The sequence below is a fragment of the Choloepus didactylus genome, chromosome 5, assembly GCF_015220235.1.
Source record: "Choloepus didactylus isolate mChoDid1 chromosome 5, mChoDid1.pri, whole genome shotgun sequence".
Taxonomy (NCBI): Eukaryota; Metazoa; Chordata; class Mammalia; order Pilosa; family Megalonychidae; genus Choloepus; species Choloepus didactylus.
The window spans coordinates 2750459-2766123 of NC_051311.1; the positions used below are offsets into that span (position 1 = coordinate 2750459).

Here is a 15665-nt window from a genome sequence, read left to right on the forward strand (position 1 = left end):
TCTTCCACTGCACCTGCACCATTTTACATTCCCACCAGCAATGAATGAGGGTTCCTGTTTCTCCACATCCTCTCCAACACTTGTTAATTTCCTTTCTTTAATAGCAGCCATTCTAGTGGGTGTGAAATGGTATCTAATTGCAGTTTCGATGTACATTTCCCTGGTGGCTAATGAAGTTGGGCATGTTTTCATATGCATTCTGGCCATTTGTAGATCTTCTATGGAGTGATGTCTCTTCAAGTCCTTAGCCCATTTGTTAAAATTCAGTTTTCTTGAGATATTTTCACATATCCTATAGTCATCCATGGTGTACAATCAGCTGTTCACAGTACCGTCATATAGTTGTGCATTCATCACCCCAGTCTATTTCTGAACATTTTCCTTACACCAGAAAGAATAGGAATAAGAATAAAAAATAAAAATCAAAAAGAACACCCAAATCATCCCCCCATACCACCCTATTTTTCATTTAGTTTTTTGTCCCCATTTTTCTATTCATCCATCCATACACTGGATAAAGGGAGTGTGATCCACAGGGTTTTCACAATCACACTGTCACCCCTTGTAAGCTACATTGTTATATAATCATCTTCAAGGGTCACGGCTACTGGGTTGGAGTTTGGTAGTTTCAGGTATTTACTTCTAGCTATTCCAATGCATTAAAGCCTAAGAGGTGTTATCTATATAGTGCATAAGAATGTCCACCAGAGTGACCTCTCTACTCCATTTGAAATCTCTCAGCCACTGAAGCTTTATTTCATTTCATTTCGCATCTCCCTTTTGGTCAAGAAGATACTCTCAATCCCACGATGCCGGGTCCAGATTCATCCCCGGGAGTCACATCCTGCGTTGCCAGGGAGATTTACACCCCTGGGAGTCAGATCCCATGTAGGGGGAGGGCAGTGAGTTCACCTGCCAAGATGGCTTAGCAAGAGAGAGAGAGAGGCCACATCTGAGCAACAAAGAGGTCCTCAGGGGGAGACTCTTAGGCACCATTACATACAAGTTTAGACTCTCCTTTGCAGTAATAAGCTTTATAGGGCAAGCCCCAAGACAGAGGCCTTAGCCCATTTTTAAATTGGGTTGATTTGTCTTTTTGTTGTTGAGTTGTAGGATTTCTTTATATATTCTAGATATTAAACCCTTATTAGATATATGTTTTCCAAATATCTTCTCCCATTGTGTAGGCTGTCGTTTCATTTTCATGATGAAGGCCTTTGAGGAACAAAAGTTTTTAATTTTGTTGAGGCCCACTTATCTTTTTTGTTATTATTGCTGCCTGTGCTTTGGGTGTAAAGTCTAAGAAATCATTGCCCAAGAGAAGGTCCTGAAGATGCTTCTCTGTTTTCTTCTAGGACTTTGATACTTCTAGCTTTTGAGTTGATTTCTGTGTACAACGTGAGGTAACAGTCCTCCTTTTTTTGGCAAATGGATATCCAGTTTTCCCAGCACCATTTGTTAGAGTCTATTCTTTCCCAATTGTGAAGTCCTTGTCACCTTGTCAGAAATCAGTTGGCTTTAAATGTGAGGGTTGACTTCTAAGCTCTCACTTCCATGCCATTGGTCTATATGTGTATCTCTGTGCAGGGACCATCTGTTTTGATTACATGGCTTTGTAATAAGTTTTAAGATCAGGAAGTATGAGGCCTCCAACTTCATTCTTCTTTATCAAGATGCCTTTTGCTATTTGGGACCACTTACACTTCCATATAAATTTGATGATTGGCTTTTTCATTTCTGCAAAGGTTGTGGAATTGCATTGAATCTATAAATTGCTTTGGGTAGTGTTGACGTCTTAACAAAATTTAGTCTTCCGATCCATGAACATGGAATACCCTTCGGTTTTTTTTTTTTTTTTTCAGTAGGTCTTCTTTGATTTCTTTTAGCAATGTTTTGTAGCTTTCTATTTACAGATCCTTTACATCCTTTGTTAGATTGACTCCTAGGTATTTGATTCTTTTAGTTGCTATTGTAAATGGAATTTTGGGTTTGATTCTTCCAGTTGTTCAGTGCTTCTTTATAGAAACACTACTGATTTTGGGGGGGGGGGTGTTGATCCTCTACCCTGCCCCTTTATTAGTGCTAGGAGCTTTTCAGGATTTTTCCTGAAAAAGGATTTTCAGGATTTTCTGCATATAGGATCATGTCATCTGCAAGTAAGGAAAGTTTTACTTCTTCCTTTCCAAGTTGGATACCTTTTATTTCTTTTTCTTATTTAATTGCTGTGGCAAGAACTTCCAGTACAACAGTGAAAACAGTTGGCATCCTTGTCTTCTTCCTGATCTTAGTGGGAAAACTTTCAGTCTTTCACTGTCAAGTAGGATGTTAGTTGTGAGCTTTTCATATATGTCCTTTATGATTTTGAGGTCCTTTCCTTCTATTCCTAATGTTCTAAGTGTTTTTATCATGAGCAGTGTTGGATTTTGTCAAGTGCCTTTTCTGCATCAATTGAGCTGTTCGTGTGGGTTTTTTCCCCCCCTTCATTCTGTTACTTTGTAGTATATTACATTAATTTATTTTCTTATGTTGAACCAAACTTGCATACCATGGATAAATCCCACTTGATCATGGTGTATAATTATTTTAATATGCTGTTGGATTCTGTTTGCTGGTATTTTGTTGAAGATTTTTGCATCTAAATTTATGAGATTTTGGTCTGTAGTTTTCTTTTCTTGTATCTTGATCTGGCTTTGGTATGAGTGTATGAGGTATTTTGAATGAGGTATTGGCCTCATAGAATGAATTAGGGAATGTTCCCTCCTCTTCAGTTTTTTGGAAGAGTTTTAGCAGAATTGGAGTTAAGTCTCCTTGGAATGATTGGTAGAATTCCCTTGTGAAGCCATCTGGTCCTGGGATTCCCTTTATTGGGAGGGTTTTGATCACTGTTTCAGTGTCTTTAATAGTAATCGGTTTGTTGAGATCTTCTGTTTCTTCTTGAGTCAATGTACATAGTAGTTTGTGTGCTTCTAAGAATTTGTCCACTTCATCTGGTTATTTAATTTGTCGATGTACAATTGTTCATAGTATCCTCTTACAGTCCTCTTTATTTTTCTGGGGTCCATAGTACTGAGCCCCCCCCCCGCCTTTACATTTCTGATTTCAGTTATTTGTATCCTCTCTCTTCTTTTCTTTGTCCATCTAGCTAAAGGTTTGTCAATTTTATTGATCTTTTCAAAGAACCAACTTTTGGTTTTGTTGATTCTCTTGTTTTTTGCTTCCTACTTCATTTACCTGTGCTCTATGTTATTTTTTTTTCCTTCTGCTCACTTTGAGTTTAGTTTTCTCTTCTTTTTCTTGTTCTTCCAGTGCTGAGGTTAGGTCTCTTATTTGAAGTCTTTCTTGTTTTTTAATGTAAGCATTTAGTTATAAGTTTCCTTTACTGCATACCATAAGTTTTGGTATCTTGTTTTCTTGATTCCAACTGAACTTTGATAGCCTATACAAACTACGTTCCGTTACCCGTCTCCCCCTTCCTTTATATAGTTCACGTCACAGATTATGTATTTATACATTATGAGTACAAAACCAGTGACTTAATACTTTTTGTACATTTGCCTTTCAGATCCTCTAGGAAGGAAGAGTGGAGTTACAAACCAAAAATACAATAACACTGGCATTTGTTTACCCGTCGTTACCTTTATCAGAGGTTCTTATTTCTTCATTCAGTGTCATCTGTTGTCTAGTGTCCTTTCCTGTTAAGCTGCAGAACACACTTTAGCACCTCTTGTAGGGCCAGTCTAGTGGTAACAGCTTTTTAATTTTAATCTGGCAATGTCTTAGTCTCCTTCATTTTGGAAAGGCAGCTTTGCCGGATATAGAATTCTTGGTTGGCAACGTTTTGCTTTCAGCACTTTAAATGTATCGTCCCACTGCCTTGTTGCCTCCGTGATTTCTGATAAGAAATTGGTGCTTAATCTTTTTGAGGCTCCCTTATATGCAAGGCATTGCTTCCCTTGCAAGGCTTTCAGAGTTCTCTCGCTGTCATTGGTATTTAGCAGTTTGATTATAATATGTCCTGGTGGCTATTTGGGTTTATACGGGTTGGAATTCGTTGAGCATCTTAAATGTGTATATTCACATTTTCATTAAATTTGGGGAGTTTTCAGCCATTATTTGTTTCATTATTCTTTATGCCCCTTTCTCTCTTTCTTGTCCTTCTGGGGCTCCCACAGTGAATAATTTGGTGCACTCGGTGGAGTCCCACAGGTGCCTCAGGCTCTCTTCACTTTTCTTCATTCTTTTTCCTTTCTGCTTCTCAGACTGAGTGACTTCAGTGGTCTTATTTTCAGTTTCATGGATTCTTTCTTTTGCGAGCTCTAATCTGTTGTTAAACTCCTTTAGGGAATTTTAAATTCGTTGCTGTGGTCTCCAGCTCTGTTCAGGTCCTTTTCATAATACCCATCTCTCTGTTCTGATATTCCTTTTGTGTTCATATAACTTTTACTGATGTCCTTTATTCTCTGTCCATGTTTTTCTTTAACTCTTTTAGCATATTTAGGACCATTTTAAAAATGTATTTGATATGGCTCATATCTGCTCCTCCTCATGTATGGTTTCTAAAGCTTTCATCTCAATTTTTGCCTGAGCCAAAACTTCCTGTCTCTTCGTGTCTTTCATAATCTTTTGTTGAAACCTGAACATTTTGATGTTTTGATGTATTCGCTCTGGAATTTAGATTCTGAGGCGTCTGTTTCTTAAGCTTGTATCCATCTAACATTATGACAGAGCTTTACGTGAATGCCAGGAGCTAACAAAATAAATAAATAAATAAAAATAAAAAAGAAAGAATACAAAACTTGTTTCCTAATCTTTGCAGATTGGCCTGTGTGGATATGTTTGTTTTTGAAGGCACCATTTTTACTTGGATGTTAAAATAAAAGTATTTTGTTTAGGAGGTGTGGCTCATCTCTCCTAAAGTTGTATTTACTAAGGCTTTGCACTAGGATTCTCAAAGGCCACTTTAAAACCTTTTAACATATCTCATTGTTCCCCTAATGTAAAACAGTGTATAATATTTGTGTATGTAAGAACACTGAAGGATGTAAATATATAAATATACATATGTAAGCACACATATTTATTAAATATATATCAGTAGAATGTCTGGATGCTTAATACAATAATGGATCTTTTTCTTTTACTTTATCTGTCTTCCAGATTTAATACAATGAACACATCTCAAATTTATAATCAGTAAAAAACGATTCTCCAACCTTTAAAAACATGTCGTATTTAAGGTTTGGAATTCTGTGCAGTGTTAAATAGTTGTTATTAACGGGATAGACAGATGAAATCACCTTATGATCAAAGTTCTTAAATATCAGCATATATGTTAATTTAAGCCAGAACTTGATGGCTGGCAGTTGGTGGCCATGAAAAATTTACAGGGCACAAAGAAGATGCATGATTTAACTGAGATAAATCTAAAAATCAACAAAGAGAAGAGTTAGAGTGAATAATAGAATTGATAATCTTTTAGAACACTCTTATTTATGGAATAAACAGAATACCATTTTTATTTTTAAAACTTTTTTTTACAAGAAAATTCAAATATATATGAAATTCAGGAGAGTATCATAAGGAGCTCCAGGTACCCCTTTGCTCGTGCCGGTCGTTTCATTTACAGCCTCCCCTTCCTCCTGCAACCACCCCAGGTTATTTCAAAGCTAATCCCAGACAGCATATAATTTCATCTATAAATATTTCAGTATGTGTTTCTAAATAGTAGGGACTCTTTTAATTTTTTTTAAACCATAATGCCATTATCATACCTTATGACTCAACAACATTCTTAATATTGTGAAGTTTCTACTCAGCAACATATAATTTCCCAGTTGTCACATATATAGGTAAATGATATGAATATTTGTTTATGCATTATAAATATATATGTTACCGTTTGCTTGACTCAGGATTCAAATAGGGCCCATACATTGTCTCTTAAGTCTGTCCTAATCTGTAGATGTTCCATGTGACTTCATTTTTCCTTGTAATTTTTTGCTTCACGAAACTGGGTTGCTTATTTTGTAATGTTTGCGCAGTCTGAATTTTGCTAACTGTGTTAGTTGTGTAGTTTTTGTGATTCTCTGTTTCTTATAAACTGGTAGCTCCAGAAGCTTGCTGAGACTTAGAATCAACCTTTTAATTGTTTTTAGCAAGTCTGCATTGTGGCTGTGATGTGAACAAATATTATTTTGAAGCCAGTTTCTCAAGCAGCTTAAGCCCCAATTGTTTAAAGACATAGGTGAATGAAAGGACTCTAGTGATAACTTACGAGATAGACAATTGGTGCCTTGCCTTTTCTGGAATATACTAGTTAAAACTGGCTCTGGGAACGACCCTTCTGGCCTGGGTCCAAATGCATAAGAGGAGTTAAAAGGCCCCCGCTGGCCGTCGGGGAGCTCGTGGGCTTGATCCTCCGTGACCACAGGGGCCTGGCGGCTGCACCTCACACTTCACAGACCTGTGCCGCCTTGCCCAGCAGCCTCTAGAATGTGTGGCTACTGAAATTTACTTTATTAAAATTAAAGTTTAAACATTTAGCTGCTCGTCCACACTAGCTGCATTTCAAGTTCTCAGTAGCTCCTCGTGGCTCGCGGCTGCCATCCCAGGCAGCAGGGACAGGGGTTGTTTTCCATCATCGCACAGAGCAAATGGACGGTGCTGTCTCCAGCTTTAGAGAGATCGTGGAGAAGCAGATGAACCAAATGCAGTGCTCCTGAAATTCAAATACATCTTTAGTGGTCTGTTCTCTAAAAATTTCCTAATTTGGATTTCTTAGTGCTGCCTCATGTAGGTAACTGCCCTTTTAAAACCTGAGCATTGCCGGCCTGTTGCTCTGTTGGCAGACCGGTGTGTTTGGCAGGTTTGTTTTGGGTGCCCTGGAGGCCTCCTGTGCTGCGTTGTTTTCTAGCTTGCTAATAAATAAATGTAAATAAACTCGACCACATCCAGACAGCACACCCAGTGAGCAGGCGCAGGGAAGGAAAGCTGGGGATGGTGGCCAGGATGAAGTGGTCAGACAAACGTGAAAGAGACCTCTCAAGCTTTTTGTTTTGTAACACTTTTAAAAATGATTTTAGAAGTGAAAATTGTGTAGCCCAAAAAATAAGTCAGCAGAGCAAGCCAAGAAATGTTCCTCTCATGGCCATCCTCTCTTGTTCTTACTGGGAGTAAATTTTGCAGCTGATAGTCTTCTGGGCTTCAAGAACAAGTCCCTAATTCCTGGAGATGATGGAGAAACAGCTGCCCCAAAGGATACCTTTTACCAACTCCGTGGCCCATAGACACACTGACATAGTGGCTGCCCCACCTGCCCTCCTGCTGGAGGAAAGGGACCATTATCTGTCCTCTGTATTTGGTCTGCAAAATACTGTTCTTTAAGTAATTGAGCTCTGCTTAACCTTTTACAGCGGAAGTTCAGAGTGAAATTGAAAGGATTTTTGAGCTTGCAAGGACGCTGCAATTGGTCGTCCTGGATGCAGACACTATTAACCATCCAGCCCAACTGAGTAAAACCTCCTTGGCCCCCATCATAGTGTATGTGAAGATCTCTTCTCCTAAGGTAAGTGGGTGCTGTGGTGGGCCCTGCAGTCAGTTTGCAGAGCTGTGTCTGCTTTCCAGTCGTAAGAGGCCAGGCCTTCACGATGGATGGAGAGTCAGGAGACATCTGTTAGCCAAGGATTCCCAGGGTTCGCATAGGCAAAGCATGATTATTTGTTCCATGGCTTAGAAAAATGAGTCTGAAAGTATCATCCATGGATCTCTTGGGGCTCCCAAGATACTTTCAGAGGGTCCACAAGGCCAAGACCACTTCCATACTAAGACCAAGATGTTACTCACCTTTTTCACTGTTTTGAATTTGCACTGGTGGGTGAAATGGCTGGCATCTTGTGAATCAAGATAGCAGAACTGGGCTGTACTAGCAGTTACACGATCTTCCCCACTGTGTACTCATAGTCAGAGAAAACAGACAGTTTCGCCTAAGAACATCCTGAGGAAGCAGTAAAAATGATTGTTTTTACATTTCTATCCTTAAGTACAAGTCCTTGTAGAACATACCTGTGAAGTGTTCCCGCTGTACCAAATCAGCTGTCCTGGGGACAAGCACCCAGTGCTTATTTGAGCTGGGAACTGAACTAGCCAGTTTTCCATGGAGCATCCTTTTTATTTGAAAGAACAATTGACAGGCTGGTTTTTCAGACTTGAGTATTTGACATATTTCCTTGACAAGTGAGCTAGTGTTTTCCAGATGGTCAGTGAATGATGCTGCAAATCATGCATGGAAAAAGATCCATCCAAAGTGCAAGGAAGACCAATTTAATGTAAGAGAGTAAGAAAGTTTATTTCAGATTCCACATGGCAACTAGCCTTTAAGAAACTACCACTGGTTCAGATCTGCTTTGGTAGCAAAAAAAAACATCCACAATTACTTTTCTCAATTACATGTCTGTAGGAGGCCAGATTTTCTTCATGTCTTCAACCAAAACAATGTACTGAAAAGCAGAATGCTTGCAGAAGCAAATACAGCTGCCCTCTATGAAGTCAGACGTCAAAGAGATTTGTGAAAATATAGCCATTTTTATAATAGTTAGCATGCAATGGTTTTGTTATTTTTTAGAGGAATAAAAAAGTTTTAAAATTTTTCTCCATTTTAATTGCTAATAGGGTACATACACATTGGTAGATATAACTCCATAAAAAGTGTTTTGGAATTCTCAATTTTTAAAAGTGTAAAGGGGTCCTGAGACAAAAAGACTTTGAGAACTTCTGGTTTAGGAAAAAAGGTAAGACTCAGAAGCAGCTCCATGCTAGTCTCTTCCATGAAGCTTGCAACTGAGATTTATAGTAACAGGATTTCAGTCATCTTATCTGCTGGATGTGAGAGCTCAGTCGCTGCAAGTCCTGTGTGCTGGGTGTAAAACGGCCCCAGCGACGGAGTGGGCTCCTGCCTCATGCTTTACCTGAGTGCAGGGCCTCCTCCCTGACAACCCCAATCTTTTACAGGTTTTACAAAGGTTAATAAAATCTCGAGGGAAATCGCAAGCTAAACACCTCAACGTCCAGATGGTGGCAGCTGATAAACTGGCCCAGTGTCCTCCAGTAAGTTGTGGCTATGTGGAGATCATTGGGTTGGAGACAGCAGATCTGGTGCTGTACTTTAAAAAAAGACCTGATGGTTCAACATTTCTCATGGGGCAAAGCCTGGCCACTTAGTGATGTCATAATTCCAGTATCATCTTATGATTATAGCATCACATAAGTCCAGAGAAGGGAACTGTCCTGCTTTCTGCCCCGATCACTTAGGCCTGGAGCACGTGAGTCCGGAAAATGACCTGGCTGACAGCCCCGTGCTCACTCTGTGTTGACTTCACTTCAATACCCAGTGGCTAACTGGTATCTTATCGGAAACAAGATCAGTTTCTAAGATGGCTCTACTGGGAGTTGCTTACTCACTGCTAATCATGGGGAGCAAGTTGCCTGTTCGCAATAACTGGGAAATTGATTTGAGGCCCTGTGAAAACAAGTAAGACACCCGGATTCTGAAGTCTGAACACATCCCTACGTTACTCCATCACGTACCATGTTTCTTCTAGGTCGTGGTGGTGGTGGTGGTTTTTTTTTTTTCTAAGTGAAGATTTCAGAATCCTTAAGAACATGCTTATATCCATATTTTTGGTTGCTTGGAGTATTAAAATGTATGATAAACATTTGGTTAAAATCTTCTTTTAAAGTAACTTTTCTTCCCTAATGAATTATTGTGATGTTTAGACCGTGCCAAATTCACGTCCCAGTAATCTTCCCTCATCAGTTTCCAAAATCAAGCTTTTCAGTCTCCGTGTCCAGAAGAGGTCTCTCTTTGTACTGTTAAGGTTTTCAGTCTTAAGTTCCTTTTTACATCTTTTCTACCGTAGGGTCAGTCCCTTTTTCGTTGTTGATAGACAGCCTGTCCTTCCTGTCGTGCCCACAGGTGCTATTACTACGTGTTCACTGGGCTCGTTGTACGGGATAAGCAAGCAGTGCTCCCGGCGATTGTCTGAGGTGCAGACACTCAGTCTGATTAAACGGGGTGGTCAGCCTAGAGAAGGGCAGAGCAGGGCCACGCGCCCCTCACCCCCTCCCTGCCCACCCGCTCCCCCCCCACCCCCGGGCAGTAACGGCAGACCCCGGTGCCCTCTGAAATGCTTGCTCTGCAGGAGCTGTTTGATGTGATCCTGGACGAGAACCAGCTGGAGGACGCCTGCGAGCACCTGGCCGACTACCTGGAGGCCTACTGGAAGGCCACCCACCCTGCCAGCAGCGCCCTCTCCAACCCCCTCCGTAGCCGGACTTTAGCCCCTTCTGGCCTGCCCAGGAGCCCCGCCCCGGCCTCCCGCTCCCAGGTAAGGGGCCCGCTGCCCCCGGCCTGCCCTGCTCCCGGACGCGGCCCGTCGGGGCGGCGCGCACTGCGGGAAGCGCTGAGCGCAGGTTCTGCCCGGAGCCCCCACACCGAGAACTCCAGACCCCAGAGCCAGGCTCCCGGGCGCAGGCCCTGGCTGGGCCCCGCGGGTACGCGGCCTCGGGCGTATCCAGTAAGCGCGCCTGCCACTGGGGGTCCCGGGCAGTGGCTGTCTCACCAGTGCCCTTGAGACCTTGGCTAGTCTGTGCCTGGTTTTTCTTACTCCTCCTAAGCCGATGCCCGCGCGCTAAGGCGCTCTGCTCTCCCCGTGTAGCCAGGCCTGGGTGGGGGAGCGCTCCCCCGCTGTGGGCATCCCGGGGCCAGGAGAGCCCGGAAGGCCGTCTCCGCCTCCCACCTGCAGGCGCTAGGCCCGCACACCTGTACCCGAAGTGCAGCCTGAGGCGGCGTGGGTGCGCGGGGCCGGGGGACGGGCCAAGGTCCCCAAGGTCCCCGGGGCCCGCGCCCACCCGCCGCCCGCCTCTCCCGCCAGGGCTTTCCGGGCGATCCCAGGACGGAGCGGTGCACCGGCGCGGACGGGAAGGGCTCGGCCCAGCACCACGCGCCCCGCGCCGGGCCCGGCCGCGGCCTCTCTCGGCAGGACACCTTCGACTCGGAGACCCAGGAGGGCCGGGAGCCCCCCGGGGGCGGTGAGCACAGGCACCGGGAGCCGCGGCACCGGCCGTCCCGGGAGCAGGGCCGCGGGGAGCACGGCGAGGGCGCCAGGGCGCGCGGGCGCCGCAGGTCCAAGGACGGGGAGGCGGCGGGCAGGCGGCGCGCCGAGGACTGGACCCGGGAGGTGCCCGCGCGCCCCTGACGCCCCGCGGCCCCGCCGGGCTGGAAACGCACCCCGTGAGTGTCACAGGGCGGCTGCGGCCCCGGGATCCGCGAGCCGAGGCGGCACAGAGCAAGTGGGACTCCGTGTGCTCCGGAGTTGGGACGTGCAGTGCCCGCTGCGCGTTCGTTCATGGACCACTGGTTCTTGGTTGTACCTCTGGCTGACTAAATTTGGGGACAGATTCAGTCTTGCCTTACAGAAAGGGGATCATAAAGTTAGAATCTATTTTCTATGTACTAGTACTGTGTACTGTAGAGACAGTTTGTAAATGTTATTTCTGTAAACACCTTCTTATAATTATATATAATATATATATATATATGTTTGATCACACTATTTTAGAGTCTTAATGCCAAGTCAGCATATTTGCTTTAGGAATTACAGGGACTAAAAACGTCCACATTCAGGAAATTTGTAACAATGTCGTCCACTCTCCCCACTGCAGCAGGAAGTCTGTGCTGTAATGCGTGTGACTGCTTGGCTTGAAGAGGCGCGATTTCTCCATGTCATACATCCCTGAACGCTGATCATTGCGACCGTAAATGACGGCAAATAGAACAAAACTCCAGAAGCTGTTCTAATCCGTACCCCTCACAGCGATCGAGGCTGGTGGGGGCTGGTCACAGCCTGGGCCCGTGAGGGGGACCGTGCGTGTGTGCATGAGTGTGCAGGGTGGAGTGAGTGTGCTGAGGGGCCGGAGGCTGGGTGTGCCCTACGTGGCCCCCATGACCTGCTGAGCGTTAGAGAAGGGGTCGTTTGCTGCCGGAGGCGGCTTGGGAAGCCTTTGCGTACTGACTCCTTGTTTTTGCTCCAAGAGTAAAAATGCAACAACCTTTACTGTGAGTGTTTCACTGGAAACGTGCAATCCTTGTGTGTTGGAGTATTTGTTTTAGTGAGAGAAGTTTACATAGCTGGTGGAATTATTTTGTGGGAAAATAAATTTTTATGACTTCTCCCAAGTCCCTCTCTCAGCACCCTCATCCCACCCCACCCCACTCCGACAATGTCACTGTCTGCCAGAACTACACGCGCTGCTTAGGACCAAAGTTTCTGCTTTTCAGAGGTGATCGGGGCAAAGGGGTGACTGAGAGGAAGGACGTGCTGGCACCGGGGCTGTGCCGGGGAGACGCTGCTGCGGGGCCCACCAGGCCCGTCTCTGAGCACATCCGAGGCTGTGGGCAGGTAGACGGACCGAGGAGTGCCGGCCCTGCGCTTGACGCTCTCCAGGAACAATGCCTAACTTCGGATCTGTGCGTTGTCTTAACAAAATTGTAACAATAACTCTTTTTTTGTTTTGCTTCCTTGATTATTCCAGGTTCTTACCAAATATTTTTGGACCTTTTTAAGTAAAACTAGTTTACATTTTAACTCCTTATTCTCCTACCCAAGAAACATCAAAAGTATTTTTAAACTGTATTAAGATAGTTTTATCAACTAATTTATGAAAGTCTTCCCTCTGAATCAGTTTGTTAATTAGCGCTGTACTGTTTTCATAGAAGATATATTAGTTTTTGACACAACTTTGACATCATTGGGAAACCAAATTCTAACTAAAACTGCTCTATAAAACATTTCTCATAAACATGCCACTGTCTGAGATGTTAAGGATCACGGCCCCATCCTTTCCACTATGCTGTTTTATCCCACTTAATGGTCTTGGGATAGTTAAATTCTTGAAGTATTAACCAGTATTTATATTCCTCTCAAAGAGAAATGCTAACGGGTTCATCTTTTGGATAATGTGCCTGGATGTTGTTTTCTAACTTCACTAAGGAGCATGTTAGTCCCAGAGTATCCCTCAAAAACTCTATTGCAGGATTTGACACGAGAGCAGCCACACATGAAAACGGTTCAGTGGGCCTGTGTGTGAGCCGTGTACTGCACTGGTAAAAGACACAAGTCCCAACACAATGGGCTGTTGACCGACTTGTGGAATGTAAGAGTAGTCTTTTCATGTAGCAGAGGCCTAATTTTAACCTACTCAACTGTAGGATCATTTTTGTACTCAACCTAGGAGCTGCTGGAAATGTGGAAACATACCTAACAGTTGTGTTCTCTGTCACCTCCATTCCAGTGTTTGGCTGTGCCCCTCTAAGTCAGCATGACAGACGGTGCTGCTAAATGTAGGGTGTCTTCATCACCCTATACCTGGGATAGGGGCATGTGTTCTGTTAAACGCTGTCAGCTACCCTGAGCTGTCCTACAACCTGGTTGTATCTTCCTATATCTTCCTATAAGATATTTGAAAATACAGAGCTGGCTTCTGCATGGCAATATTCATAGCATTAATTCCATTTTTGGAGTGACCCTTCGAGGATGTGTCATGGTCAGCGACACTCACTAGGCGTGTAGCACCTTCCTGGGAACAAGGACGTTGAAACTACGCTCCTGGATCCCCATGGGAGGAAGAGCAGGTCCACAGGGCCCTGGGGCTGGTTTCCGGTTAGGCTTTTAGATGGTTTTCTCGCCATCTCTTCTTGCACAGAAACCCCAGCCCTCACTGTTTCTCGGGGCTCCACATCTACACAGTCTCTCTTCTCCCTGGAATCCTCTCCACCCAGGGACGCCTTCTTTCTCCAGACCCAATTTATATGCCTTTCCGTTCACAAACTTCCAGGACTCACCTAGGAAGTTAGCCCTGCCTCCCTCCCGTCCTCCTGCAACCTTCCACTGTGTCATGAACAACGGGGTGACAGCGCCAGGCAGGTGCAGAGGGGCCGCCGCCCACCTGGACTGCAGGTGCACCACTTCCCTGTTCAGGTCTTGCCTTGTCTCTTCCCCTCACCTTTAAAGTGAGGATCCATCTTGATGGCAGAACAAATCCATGTCCTGGTGCCTTGGCCCCGTGAAGCAACACTGCTGTTCTTGGATGCTCTGATCTCACCGGCACTCCAAGAGTCTCATTGCCAGAAACAGGTAACAGATGCTGGGTCTGCAAAATTCTTAATTTTTAACCGTTTGTACTTCATCATTTAAATTAAAATGTGATAGAGTGTTGAAGTAAAATGTTTTCATTGTTGAATTTAAATGCTTTCTGTTTCAGAGAAACATTGGTGTTAACACTAAATATGGTAAAAGATAATTTATTAATCCCTCCCAGTGAGGGCAGACTGATTTAGAAGAGGTCGCAGAAGACTCAAGTCAAATACTTACCTCAGTTCTTGGCATCTGGCAAATGTTAGACTTCCCATACCCTGAATTCTTAGGAACTCGGGAAAAAACAATTACTTTTTACCAAATTCATTATTGCTAATTTCATTCCAATTTTTAACATTAAAGGGGACATACTTTTTTTTTTTTTTTTTTACAAATTAAAACCCAAGACAAAATCTCATCGCCTCCTCGATACTTCCTCTCTGTGTTTTGATCCTGGTGAAACACTGACAGCCTTTCCTGTTTGTTTCCTTAGCAACCAGGTGCATCAGTCAGGGGGGGCCTGACAACACTGTGGTTTAAAAAACAAAACAGAACCCACACAGCCAATGTTTGGAATTTTAATTTCTGAGGATTCTTCTATGCGCTTTTGCATTTTACAAATTTTGCAATAAAAAAGCCTATGCAGTCCCTGTTTGCCAGCGCAATCATGTCCTCTTCCCGGGCCCCGTGGAGAGAGTCCAGGTCGATGCTCTGGAGGGGTGCGGCGGATGGCTCAAAGCGCTGCAGCTGCTGCAGCTGTTCTGGGGAGAGGCCAGCTCCCGCCATGCCTGCGCCTCCGATCCGTGGTTCCTATCGGAGAAGACGAACAGATGCAGCTGAAGGTCCCTGGAATTAGTGAGTGTGCCCGGGTATGATTTCATTCAAAAGACAAACGAGGCTGCATCTTAACCAGCCTCCCAAACCAGAAGAATGCCACTTTATTTCTGTGGTGTGCACATTCCTTTTCCCAGTTTTAAAGTGAGAAAGCAGCAGTGTAGGCCCCCTGAGGTTCCACACGCCCACCTGGTACGGCTGCACTACAGCGGGCGTGAGCGTCAGGCTGCAGCCCTGCCACCTTTTAGTGTGTGGCCTCAAGCAAGTAACTTAACAGTTTCCTTATCTGTAAATTCTGTTCTGAGGCTTAAATAGCAGATGGGCACTCAGTAAATGGAACATTATCAATAACAGCGTTAGATAAAGTCCAATTTTATCTATCAGACTCCTCAAAGCTCTGACAGGATTCCTTGAACATCTTCTCCAGTGGGCCAACTGGATGAGAAGAGTTGTTGGTTTTTTATTCATTAGAAGGATAAATACTAAGGTATGTAAATTAAGGCTGCATCAATTATTTACAGGAATACAGAATCACAGGAATTGAGAGAAACTTCCAAACCAATACCGTACAAGAGCCATGATCCTAACTTAAGTCATCATTTCACAAGCAAATGTTTGCATCAATTAAGATATTCTCAGACA

General features: G+C 43.9%; 2 protein-coding genes across 10 annotated transcripts in view; one reads left to right on the top strand and one right to left on the bottom strand.

The window, feature by feature from the left end:
• CACNB2 (calcium voltage-gated channel auxiliary subunit beta 2) overlaps positions 1–15665 on the top strand; it is a 309005-nt gene that overhangs the window by 289796 nt on the left and 3544 nt on the right. For 2 of the 3 annotated variants that reach the window (XM_037837665.1, XM_037837666.1), the window contains 4 exons: positions 7413–7564; positions 9007–9102; positions 10197–10382; positions 10929–14189. In XM_037837665.1, coding sequence (XP_037693593.1) covers positions 7413–7564; positions 9007–9102; positions 10197–10382; positions 10929–11252 — 758 coding nt within the window. In that variant the 3' untranslated portion in view covers positions 11253–14189. Of the gene's footprint in view, positions 1–7412; positions 7565–9006; positions 9103–10196; positions 10383–10928; positions 14552–15665 lie in introns of those variants that run through there. The other variant, XM_037837664.1, reaches the window with a different exon arrangement.
• The window catches only part of NSUN6 (NOP2/Sun RNA methyltransferase 6), a 58294-nt gene continuing 57382 nt past the window's right edge, over positions 14754–15665 (bottom strand). For all 7 annotated transcript variants that reach the window (XM_037837671.1, XM_037837670.1, XM_037837672.1 and 4 more), the window contains one exon: positions 14754–14999. In XM_037837671.1, the coding sequence (XP_037693599.1) occupies positions 14787–14999 (213 nt within the window). In that variant the 3' untranslated portion in view covers positions 14754–14786. The remainder of the gene's footprint in view (positions 15000–15665) is intronic.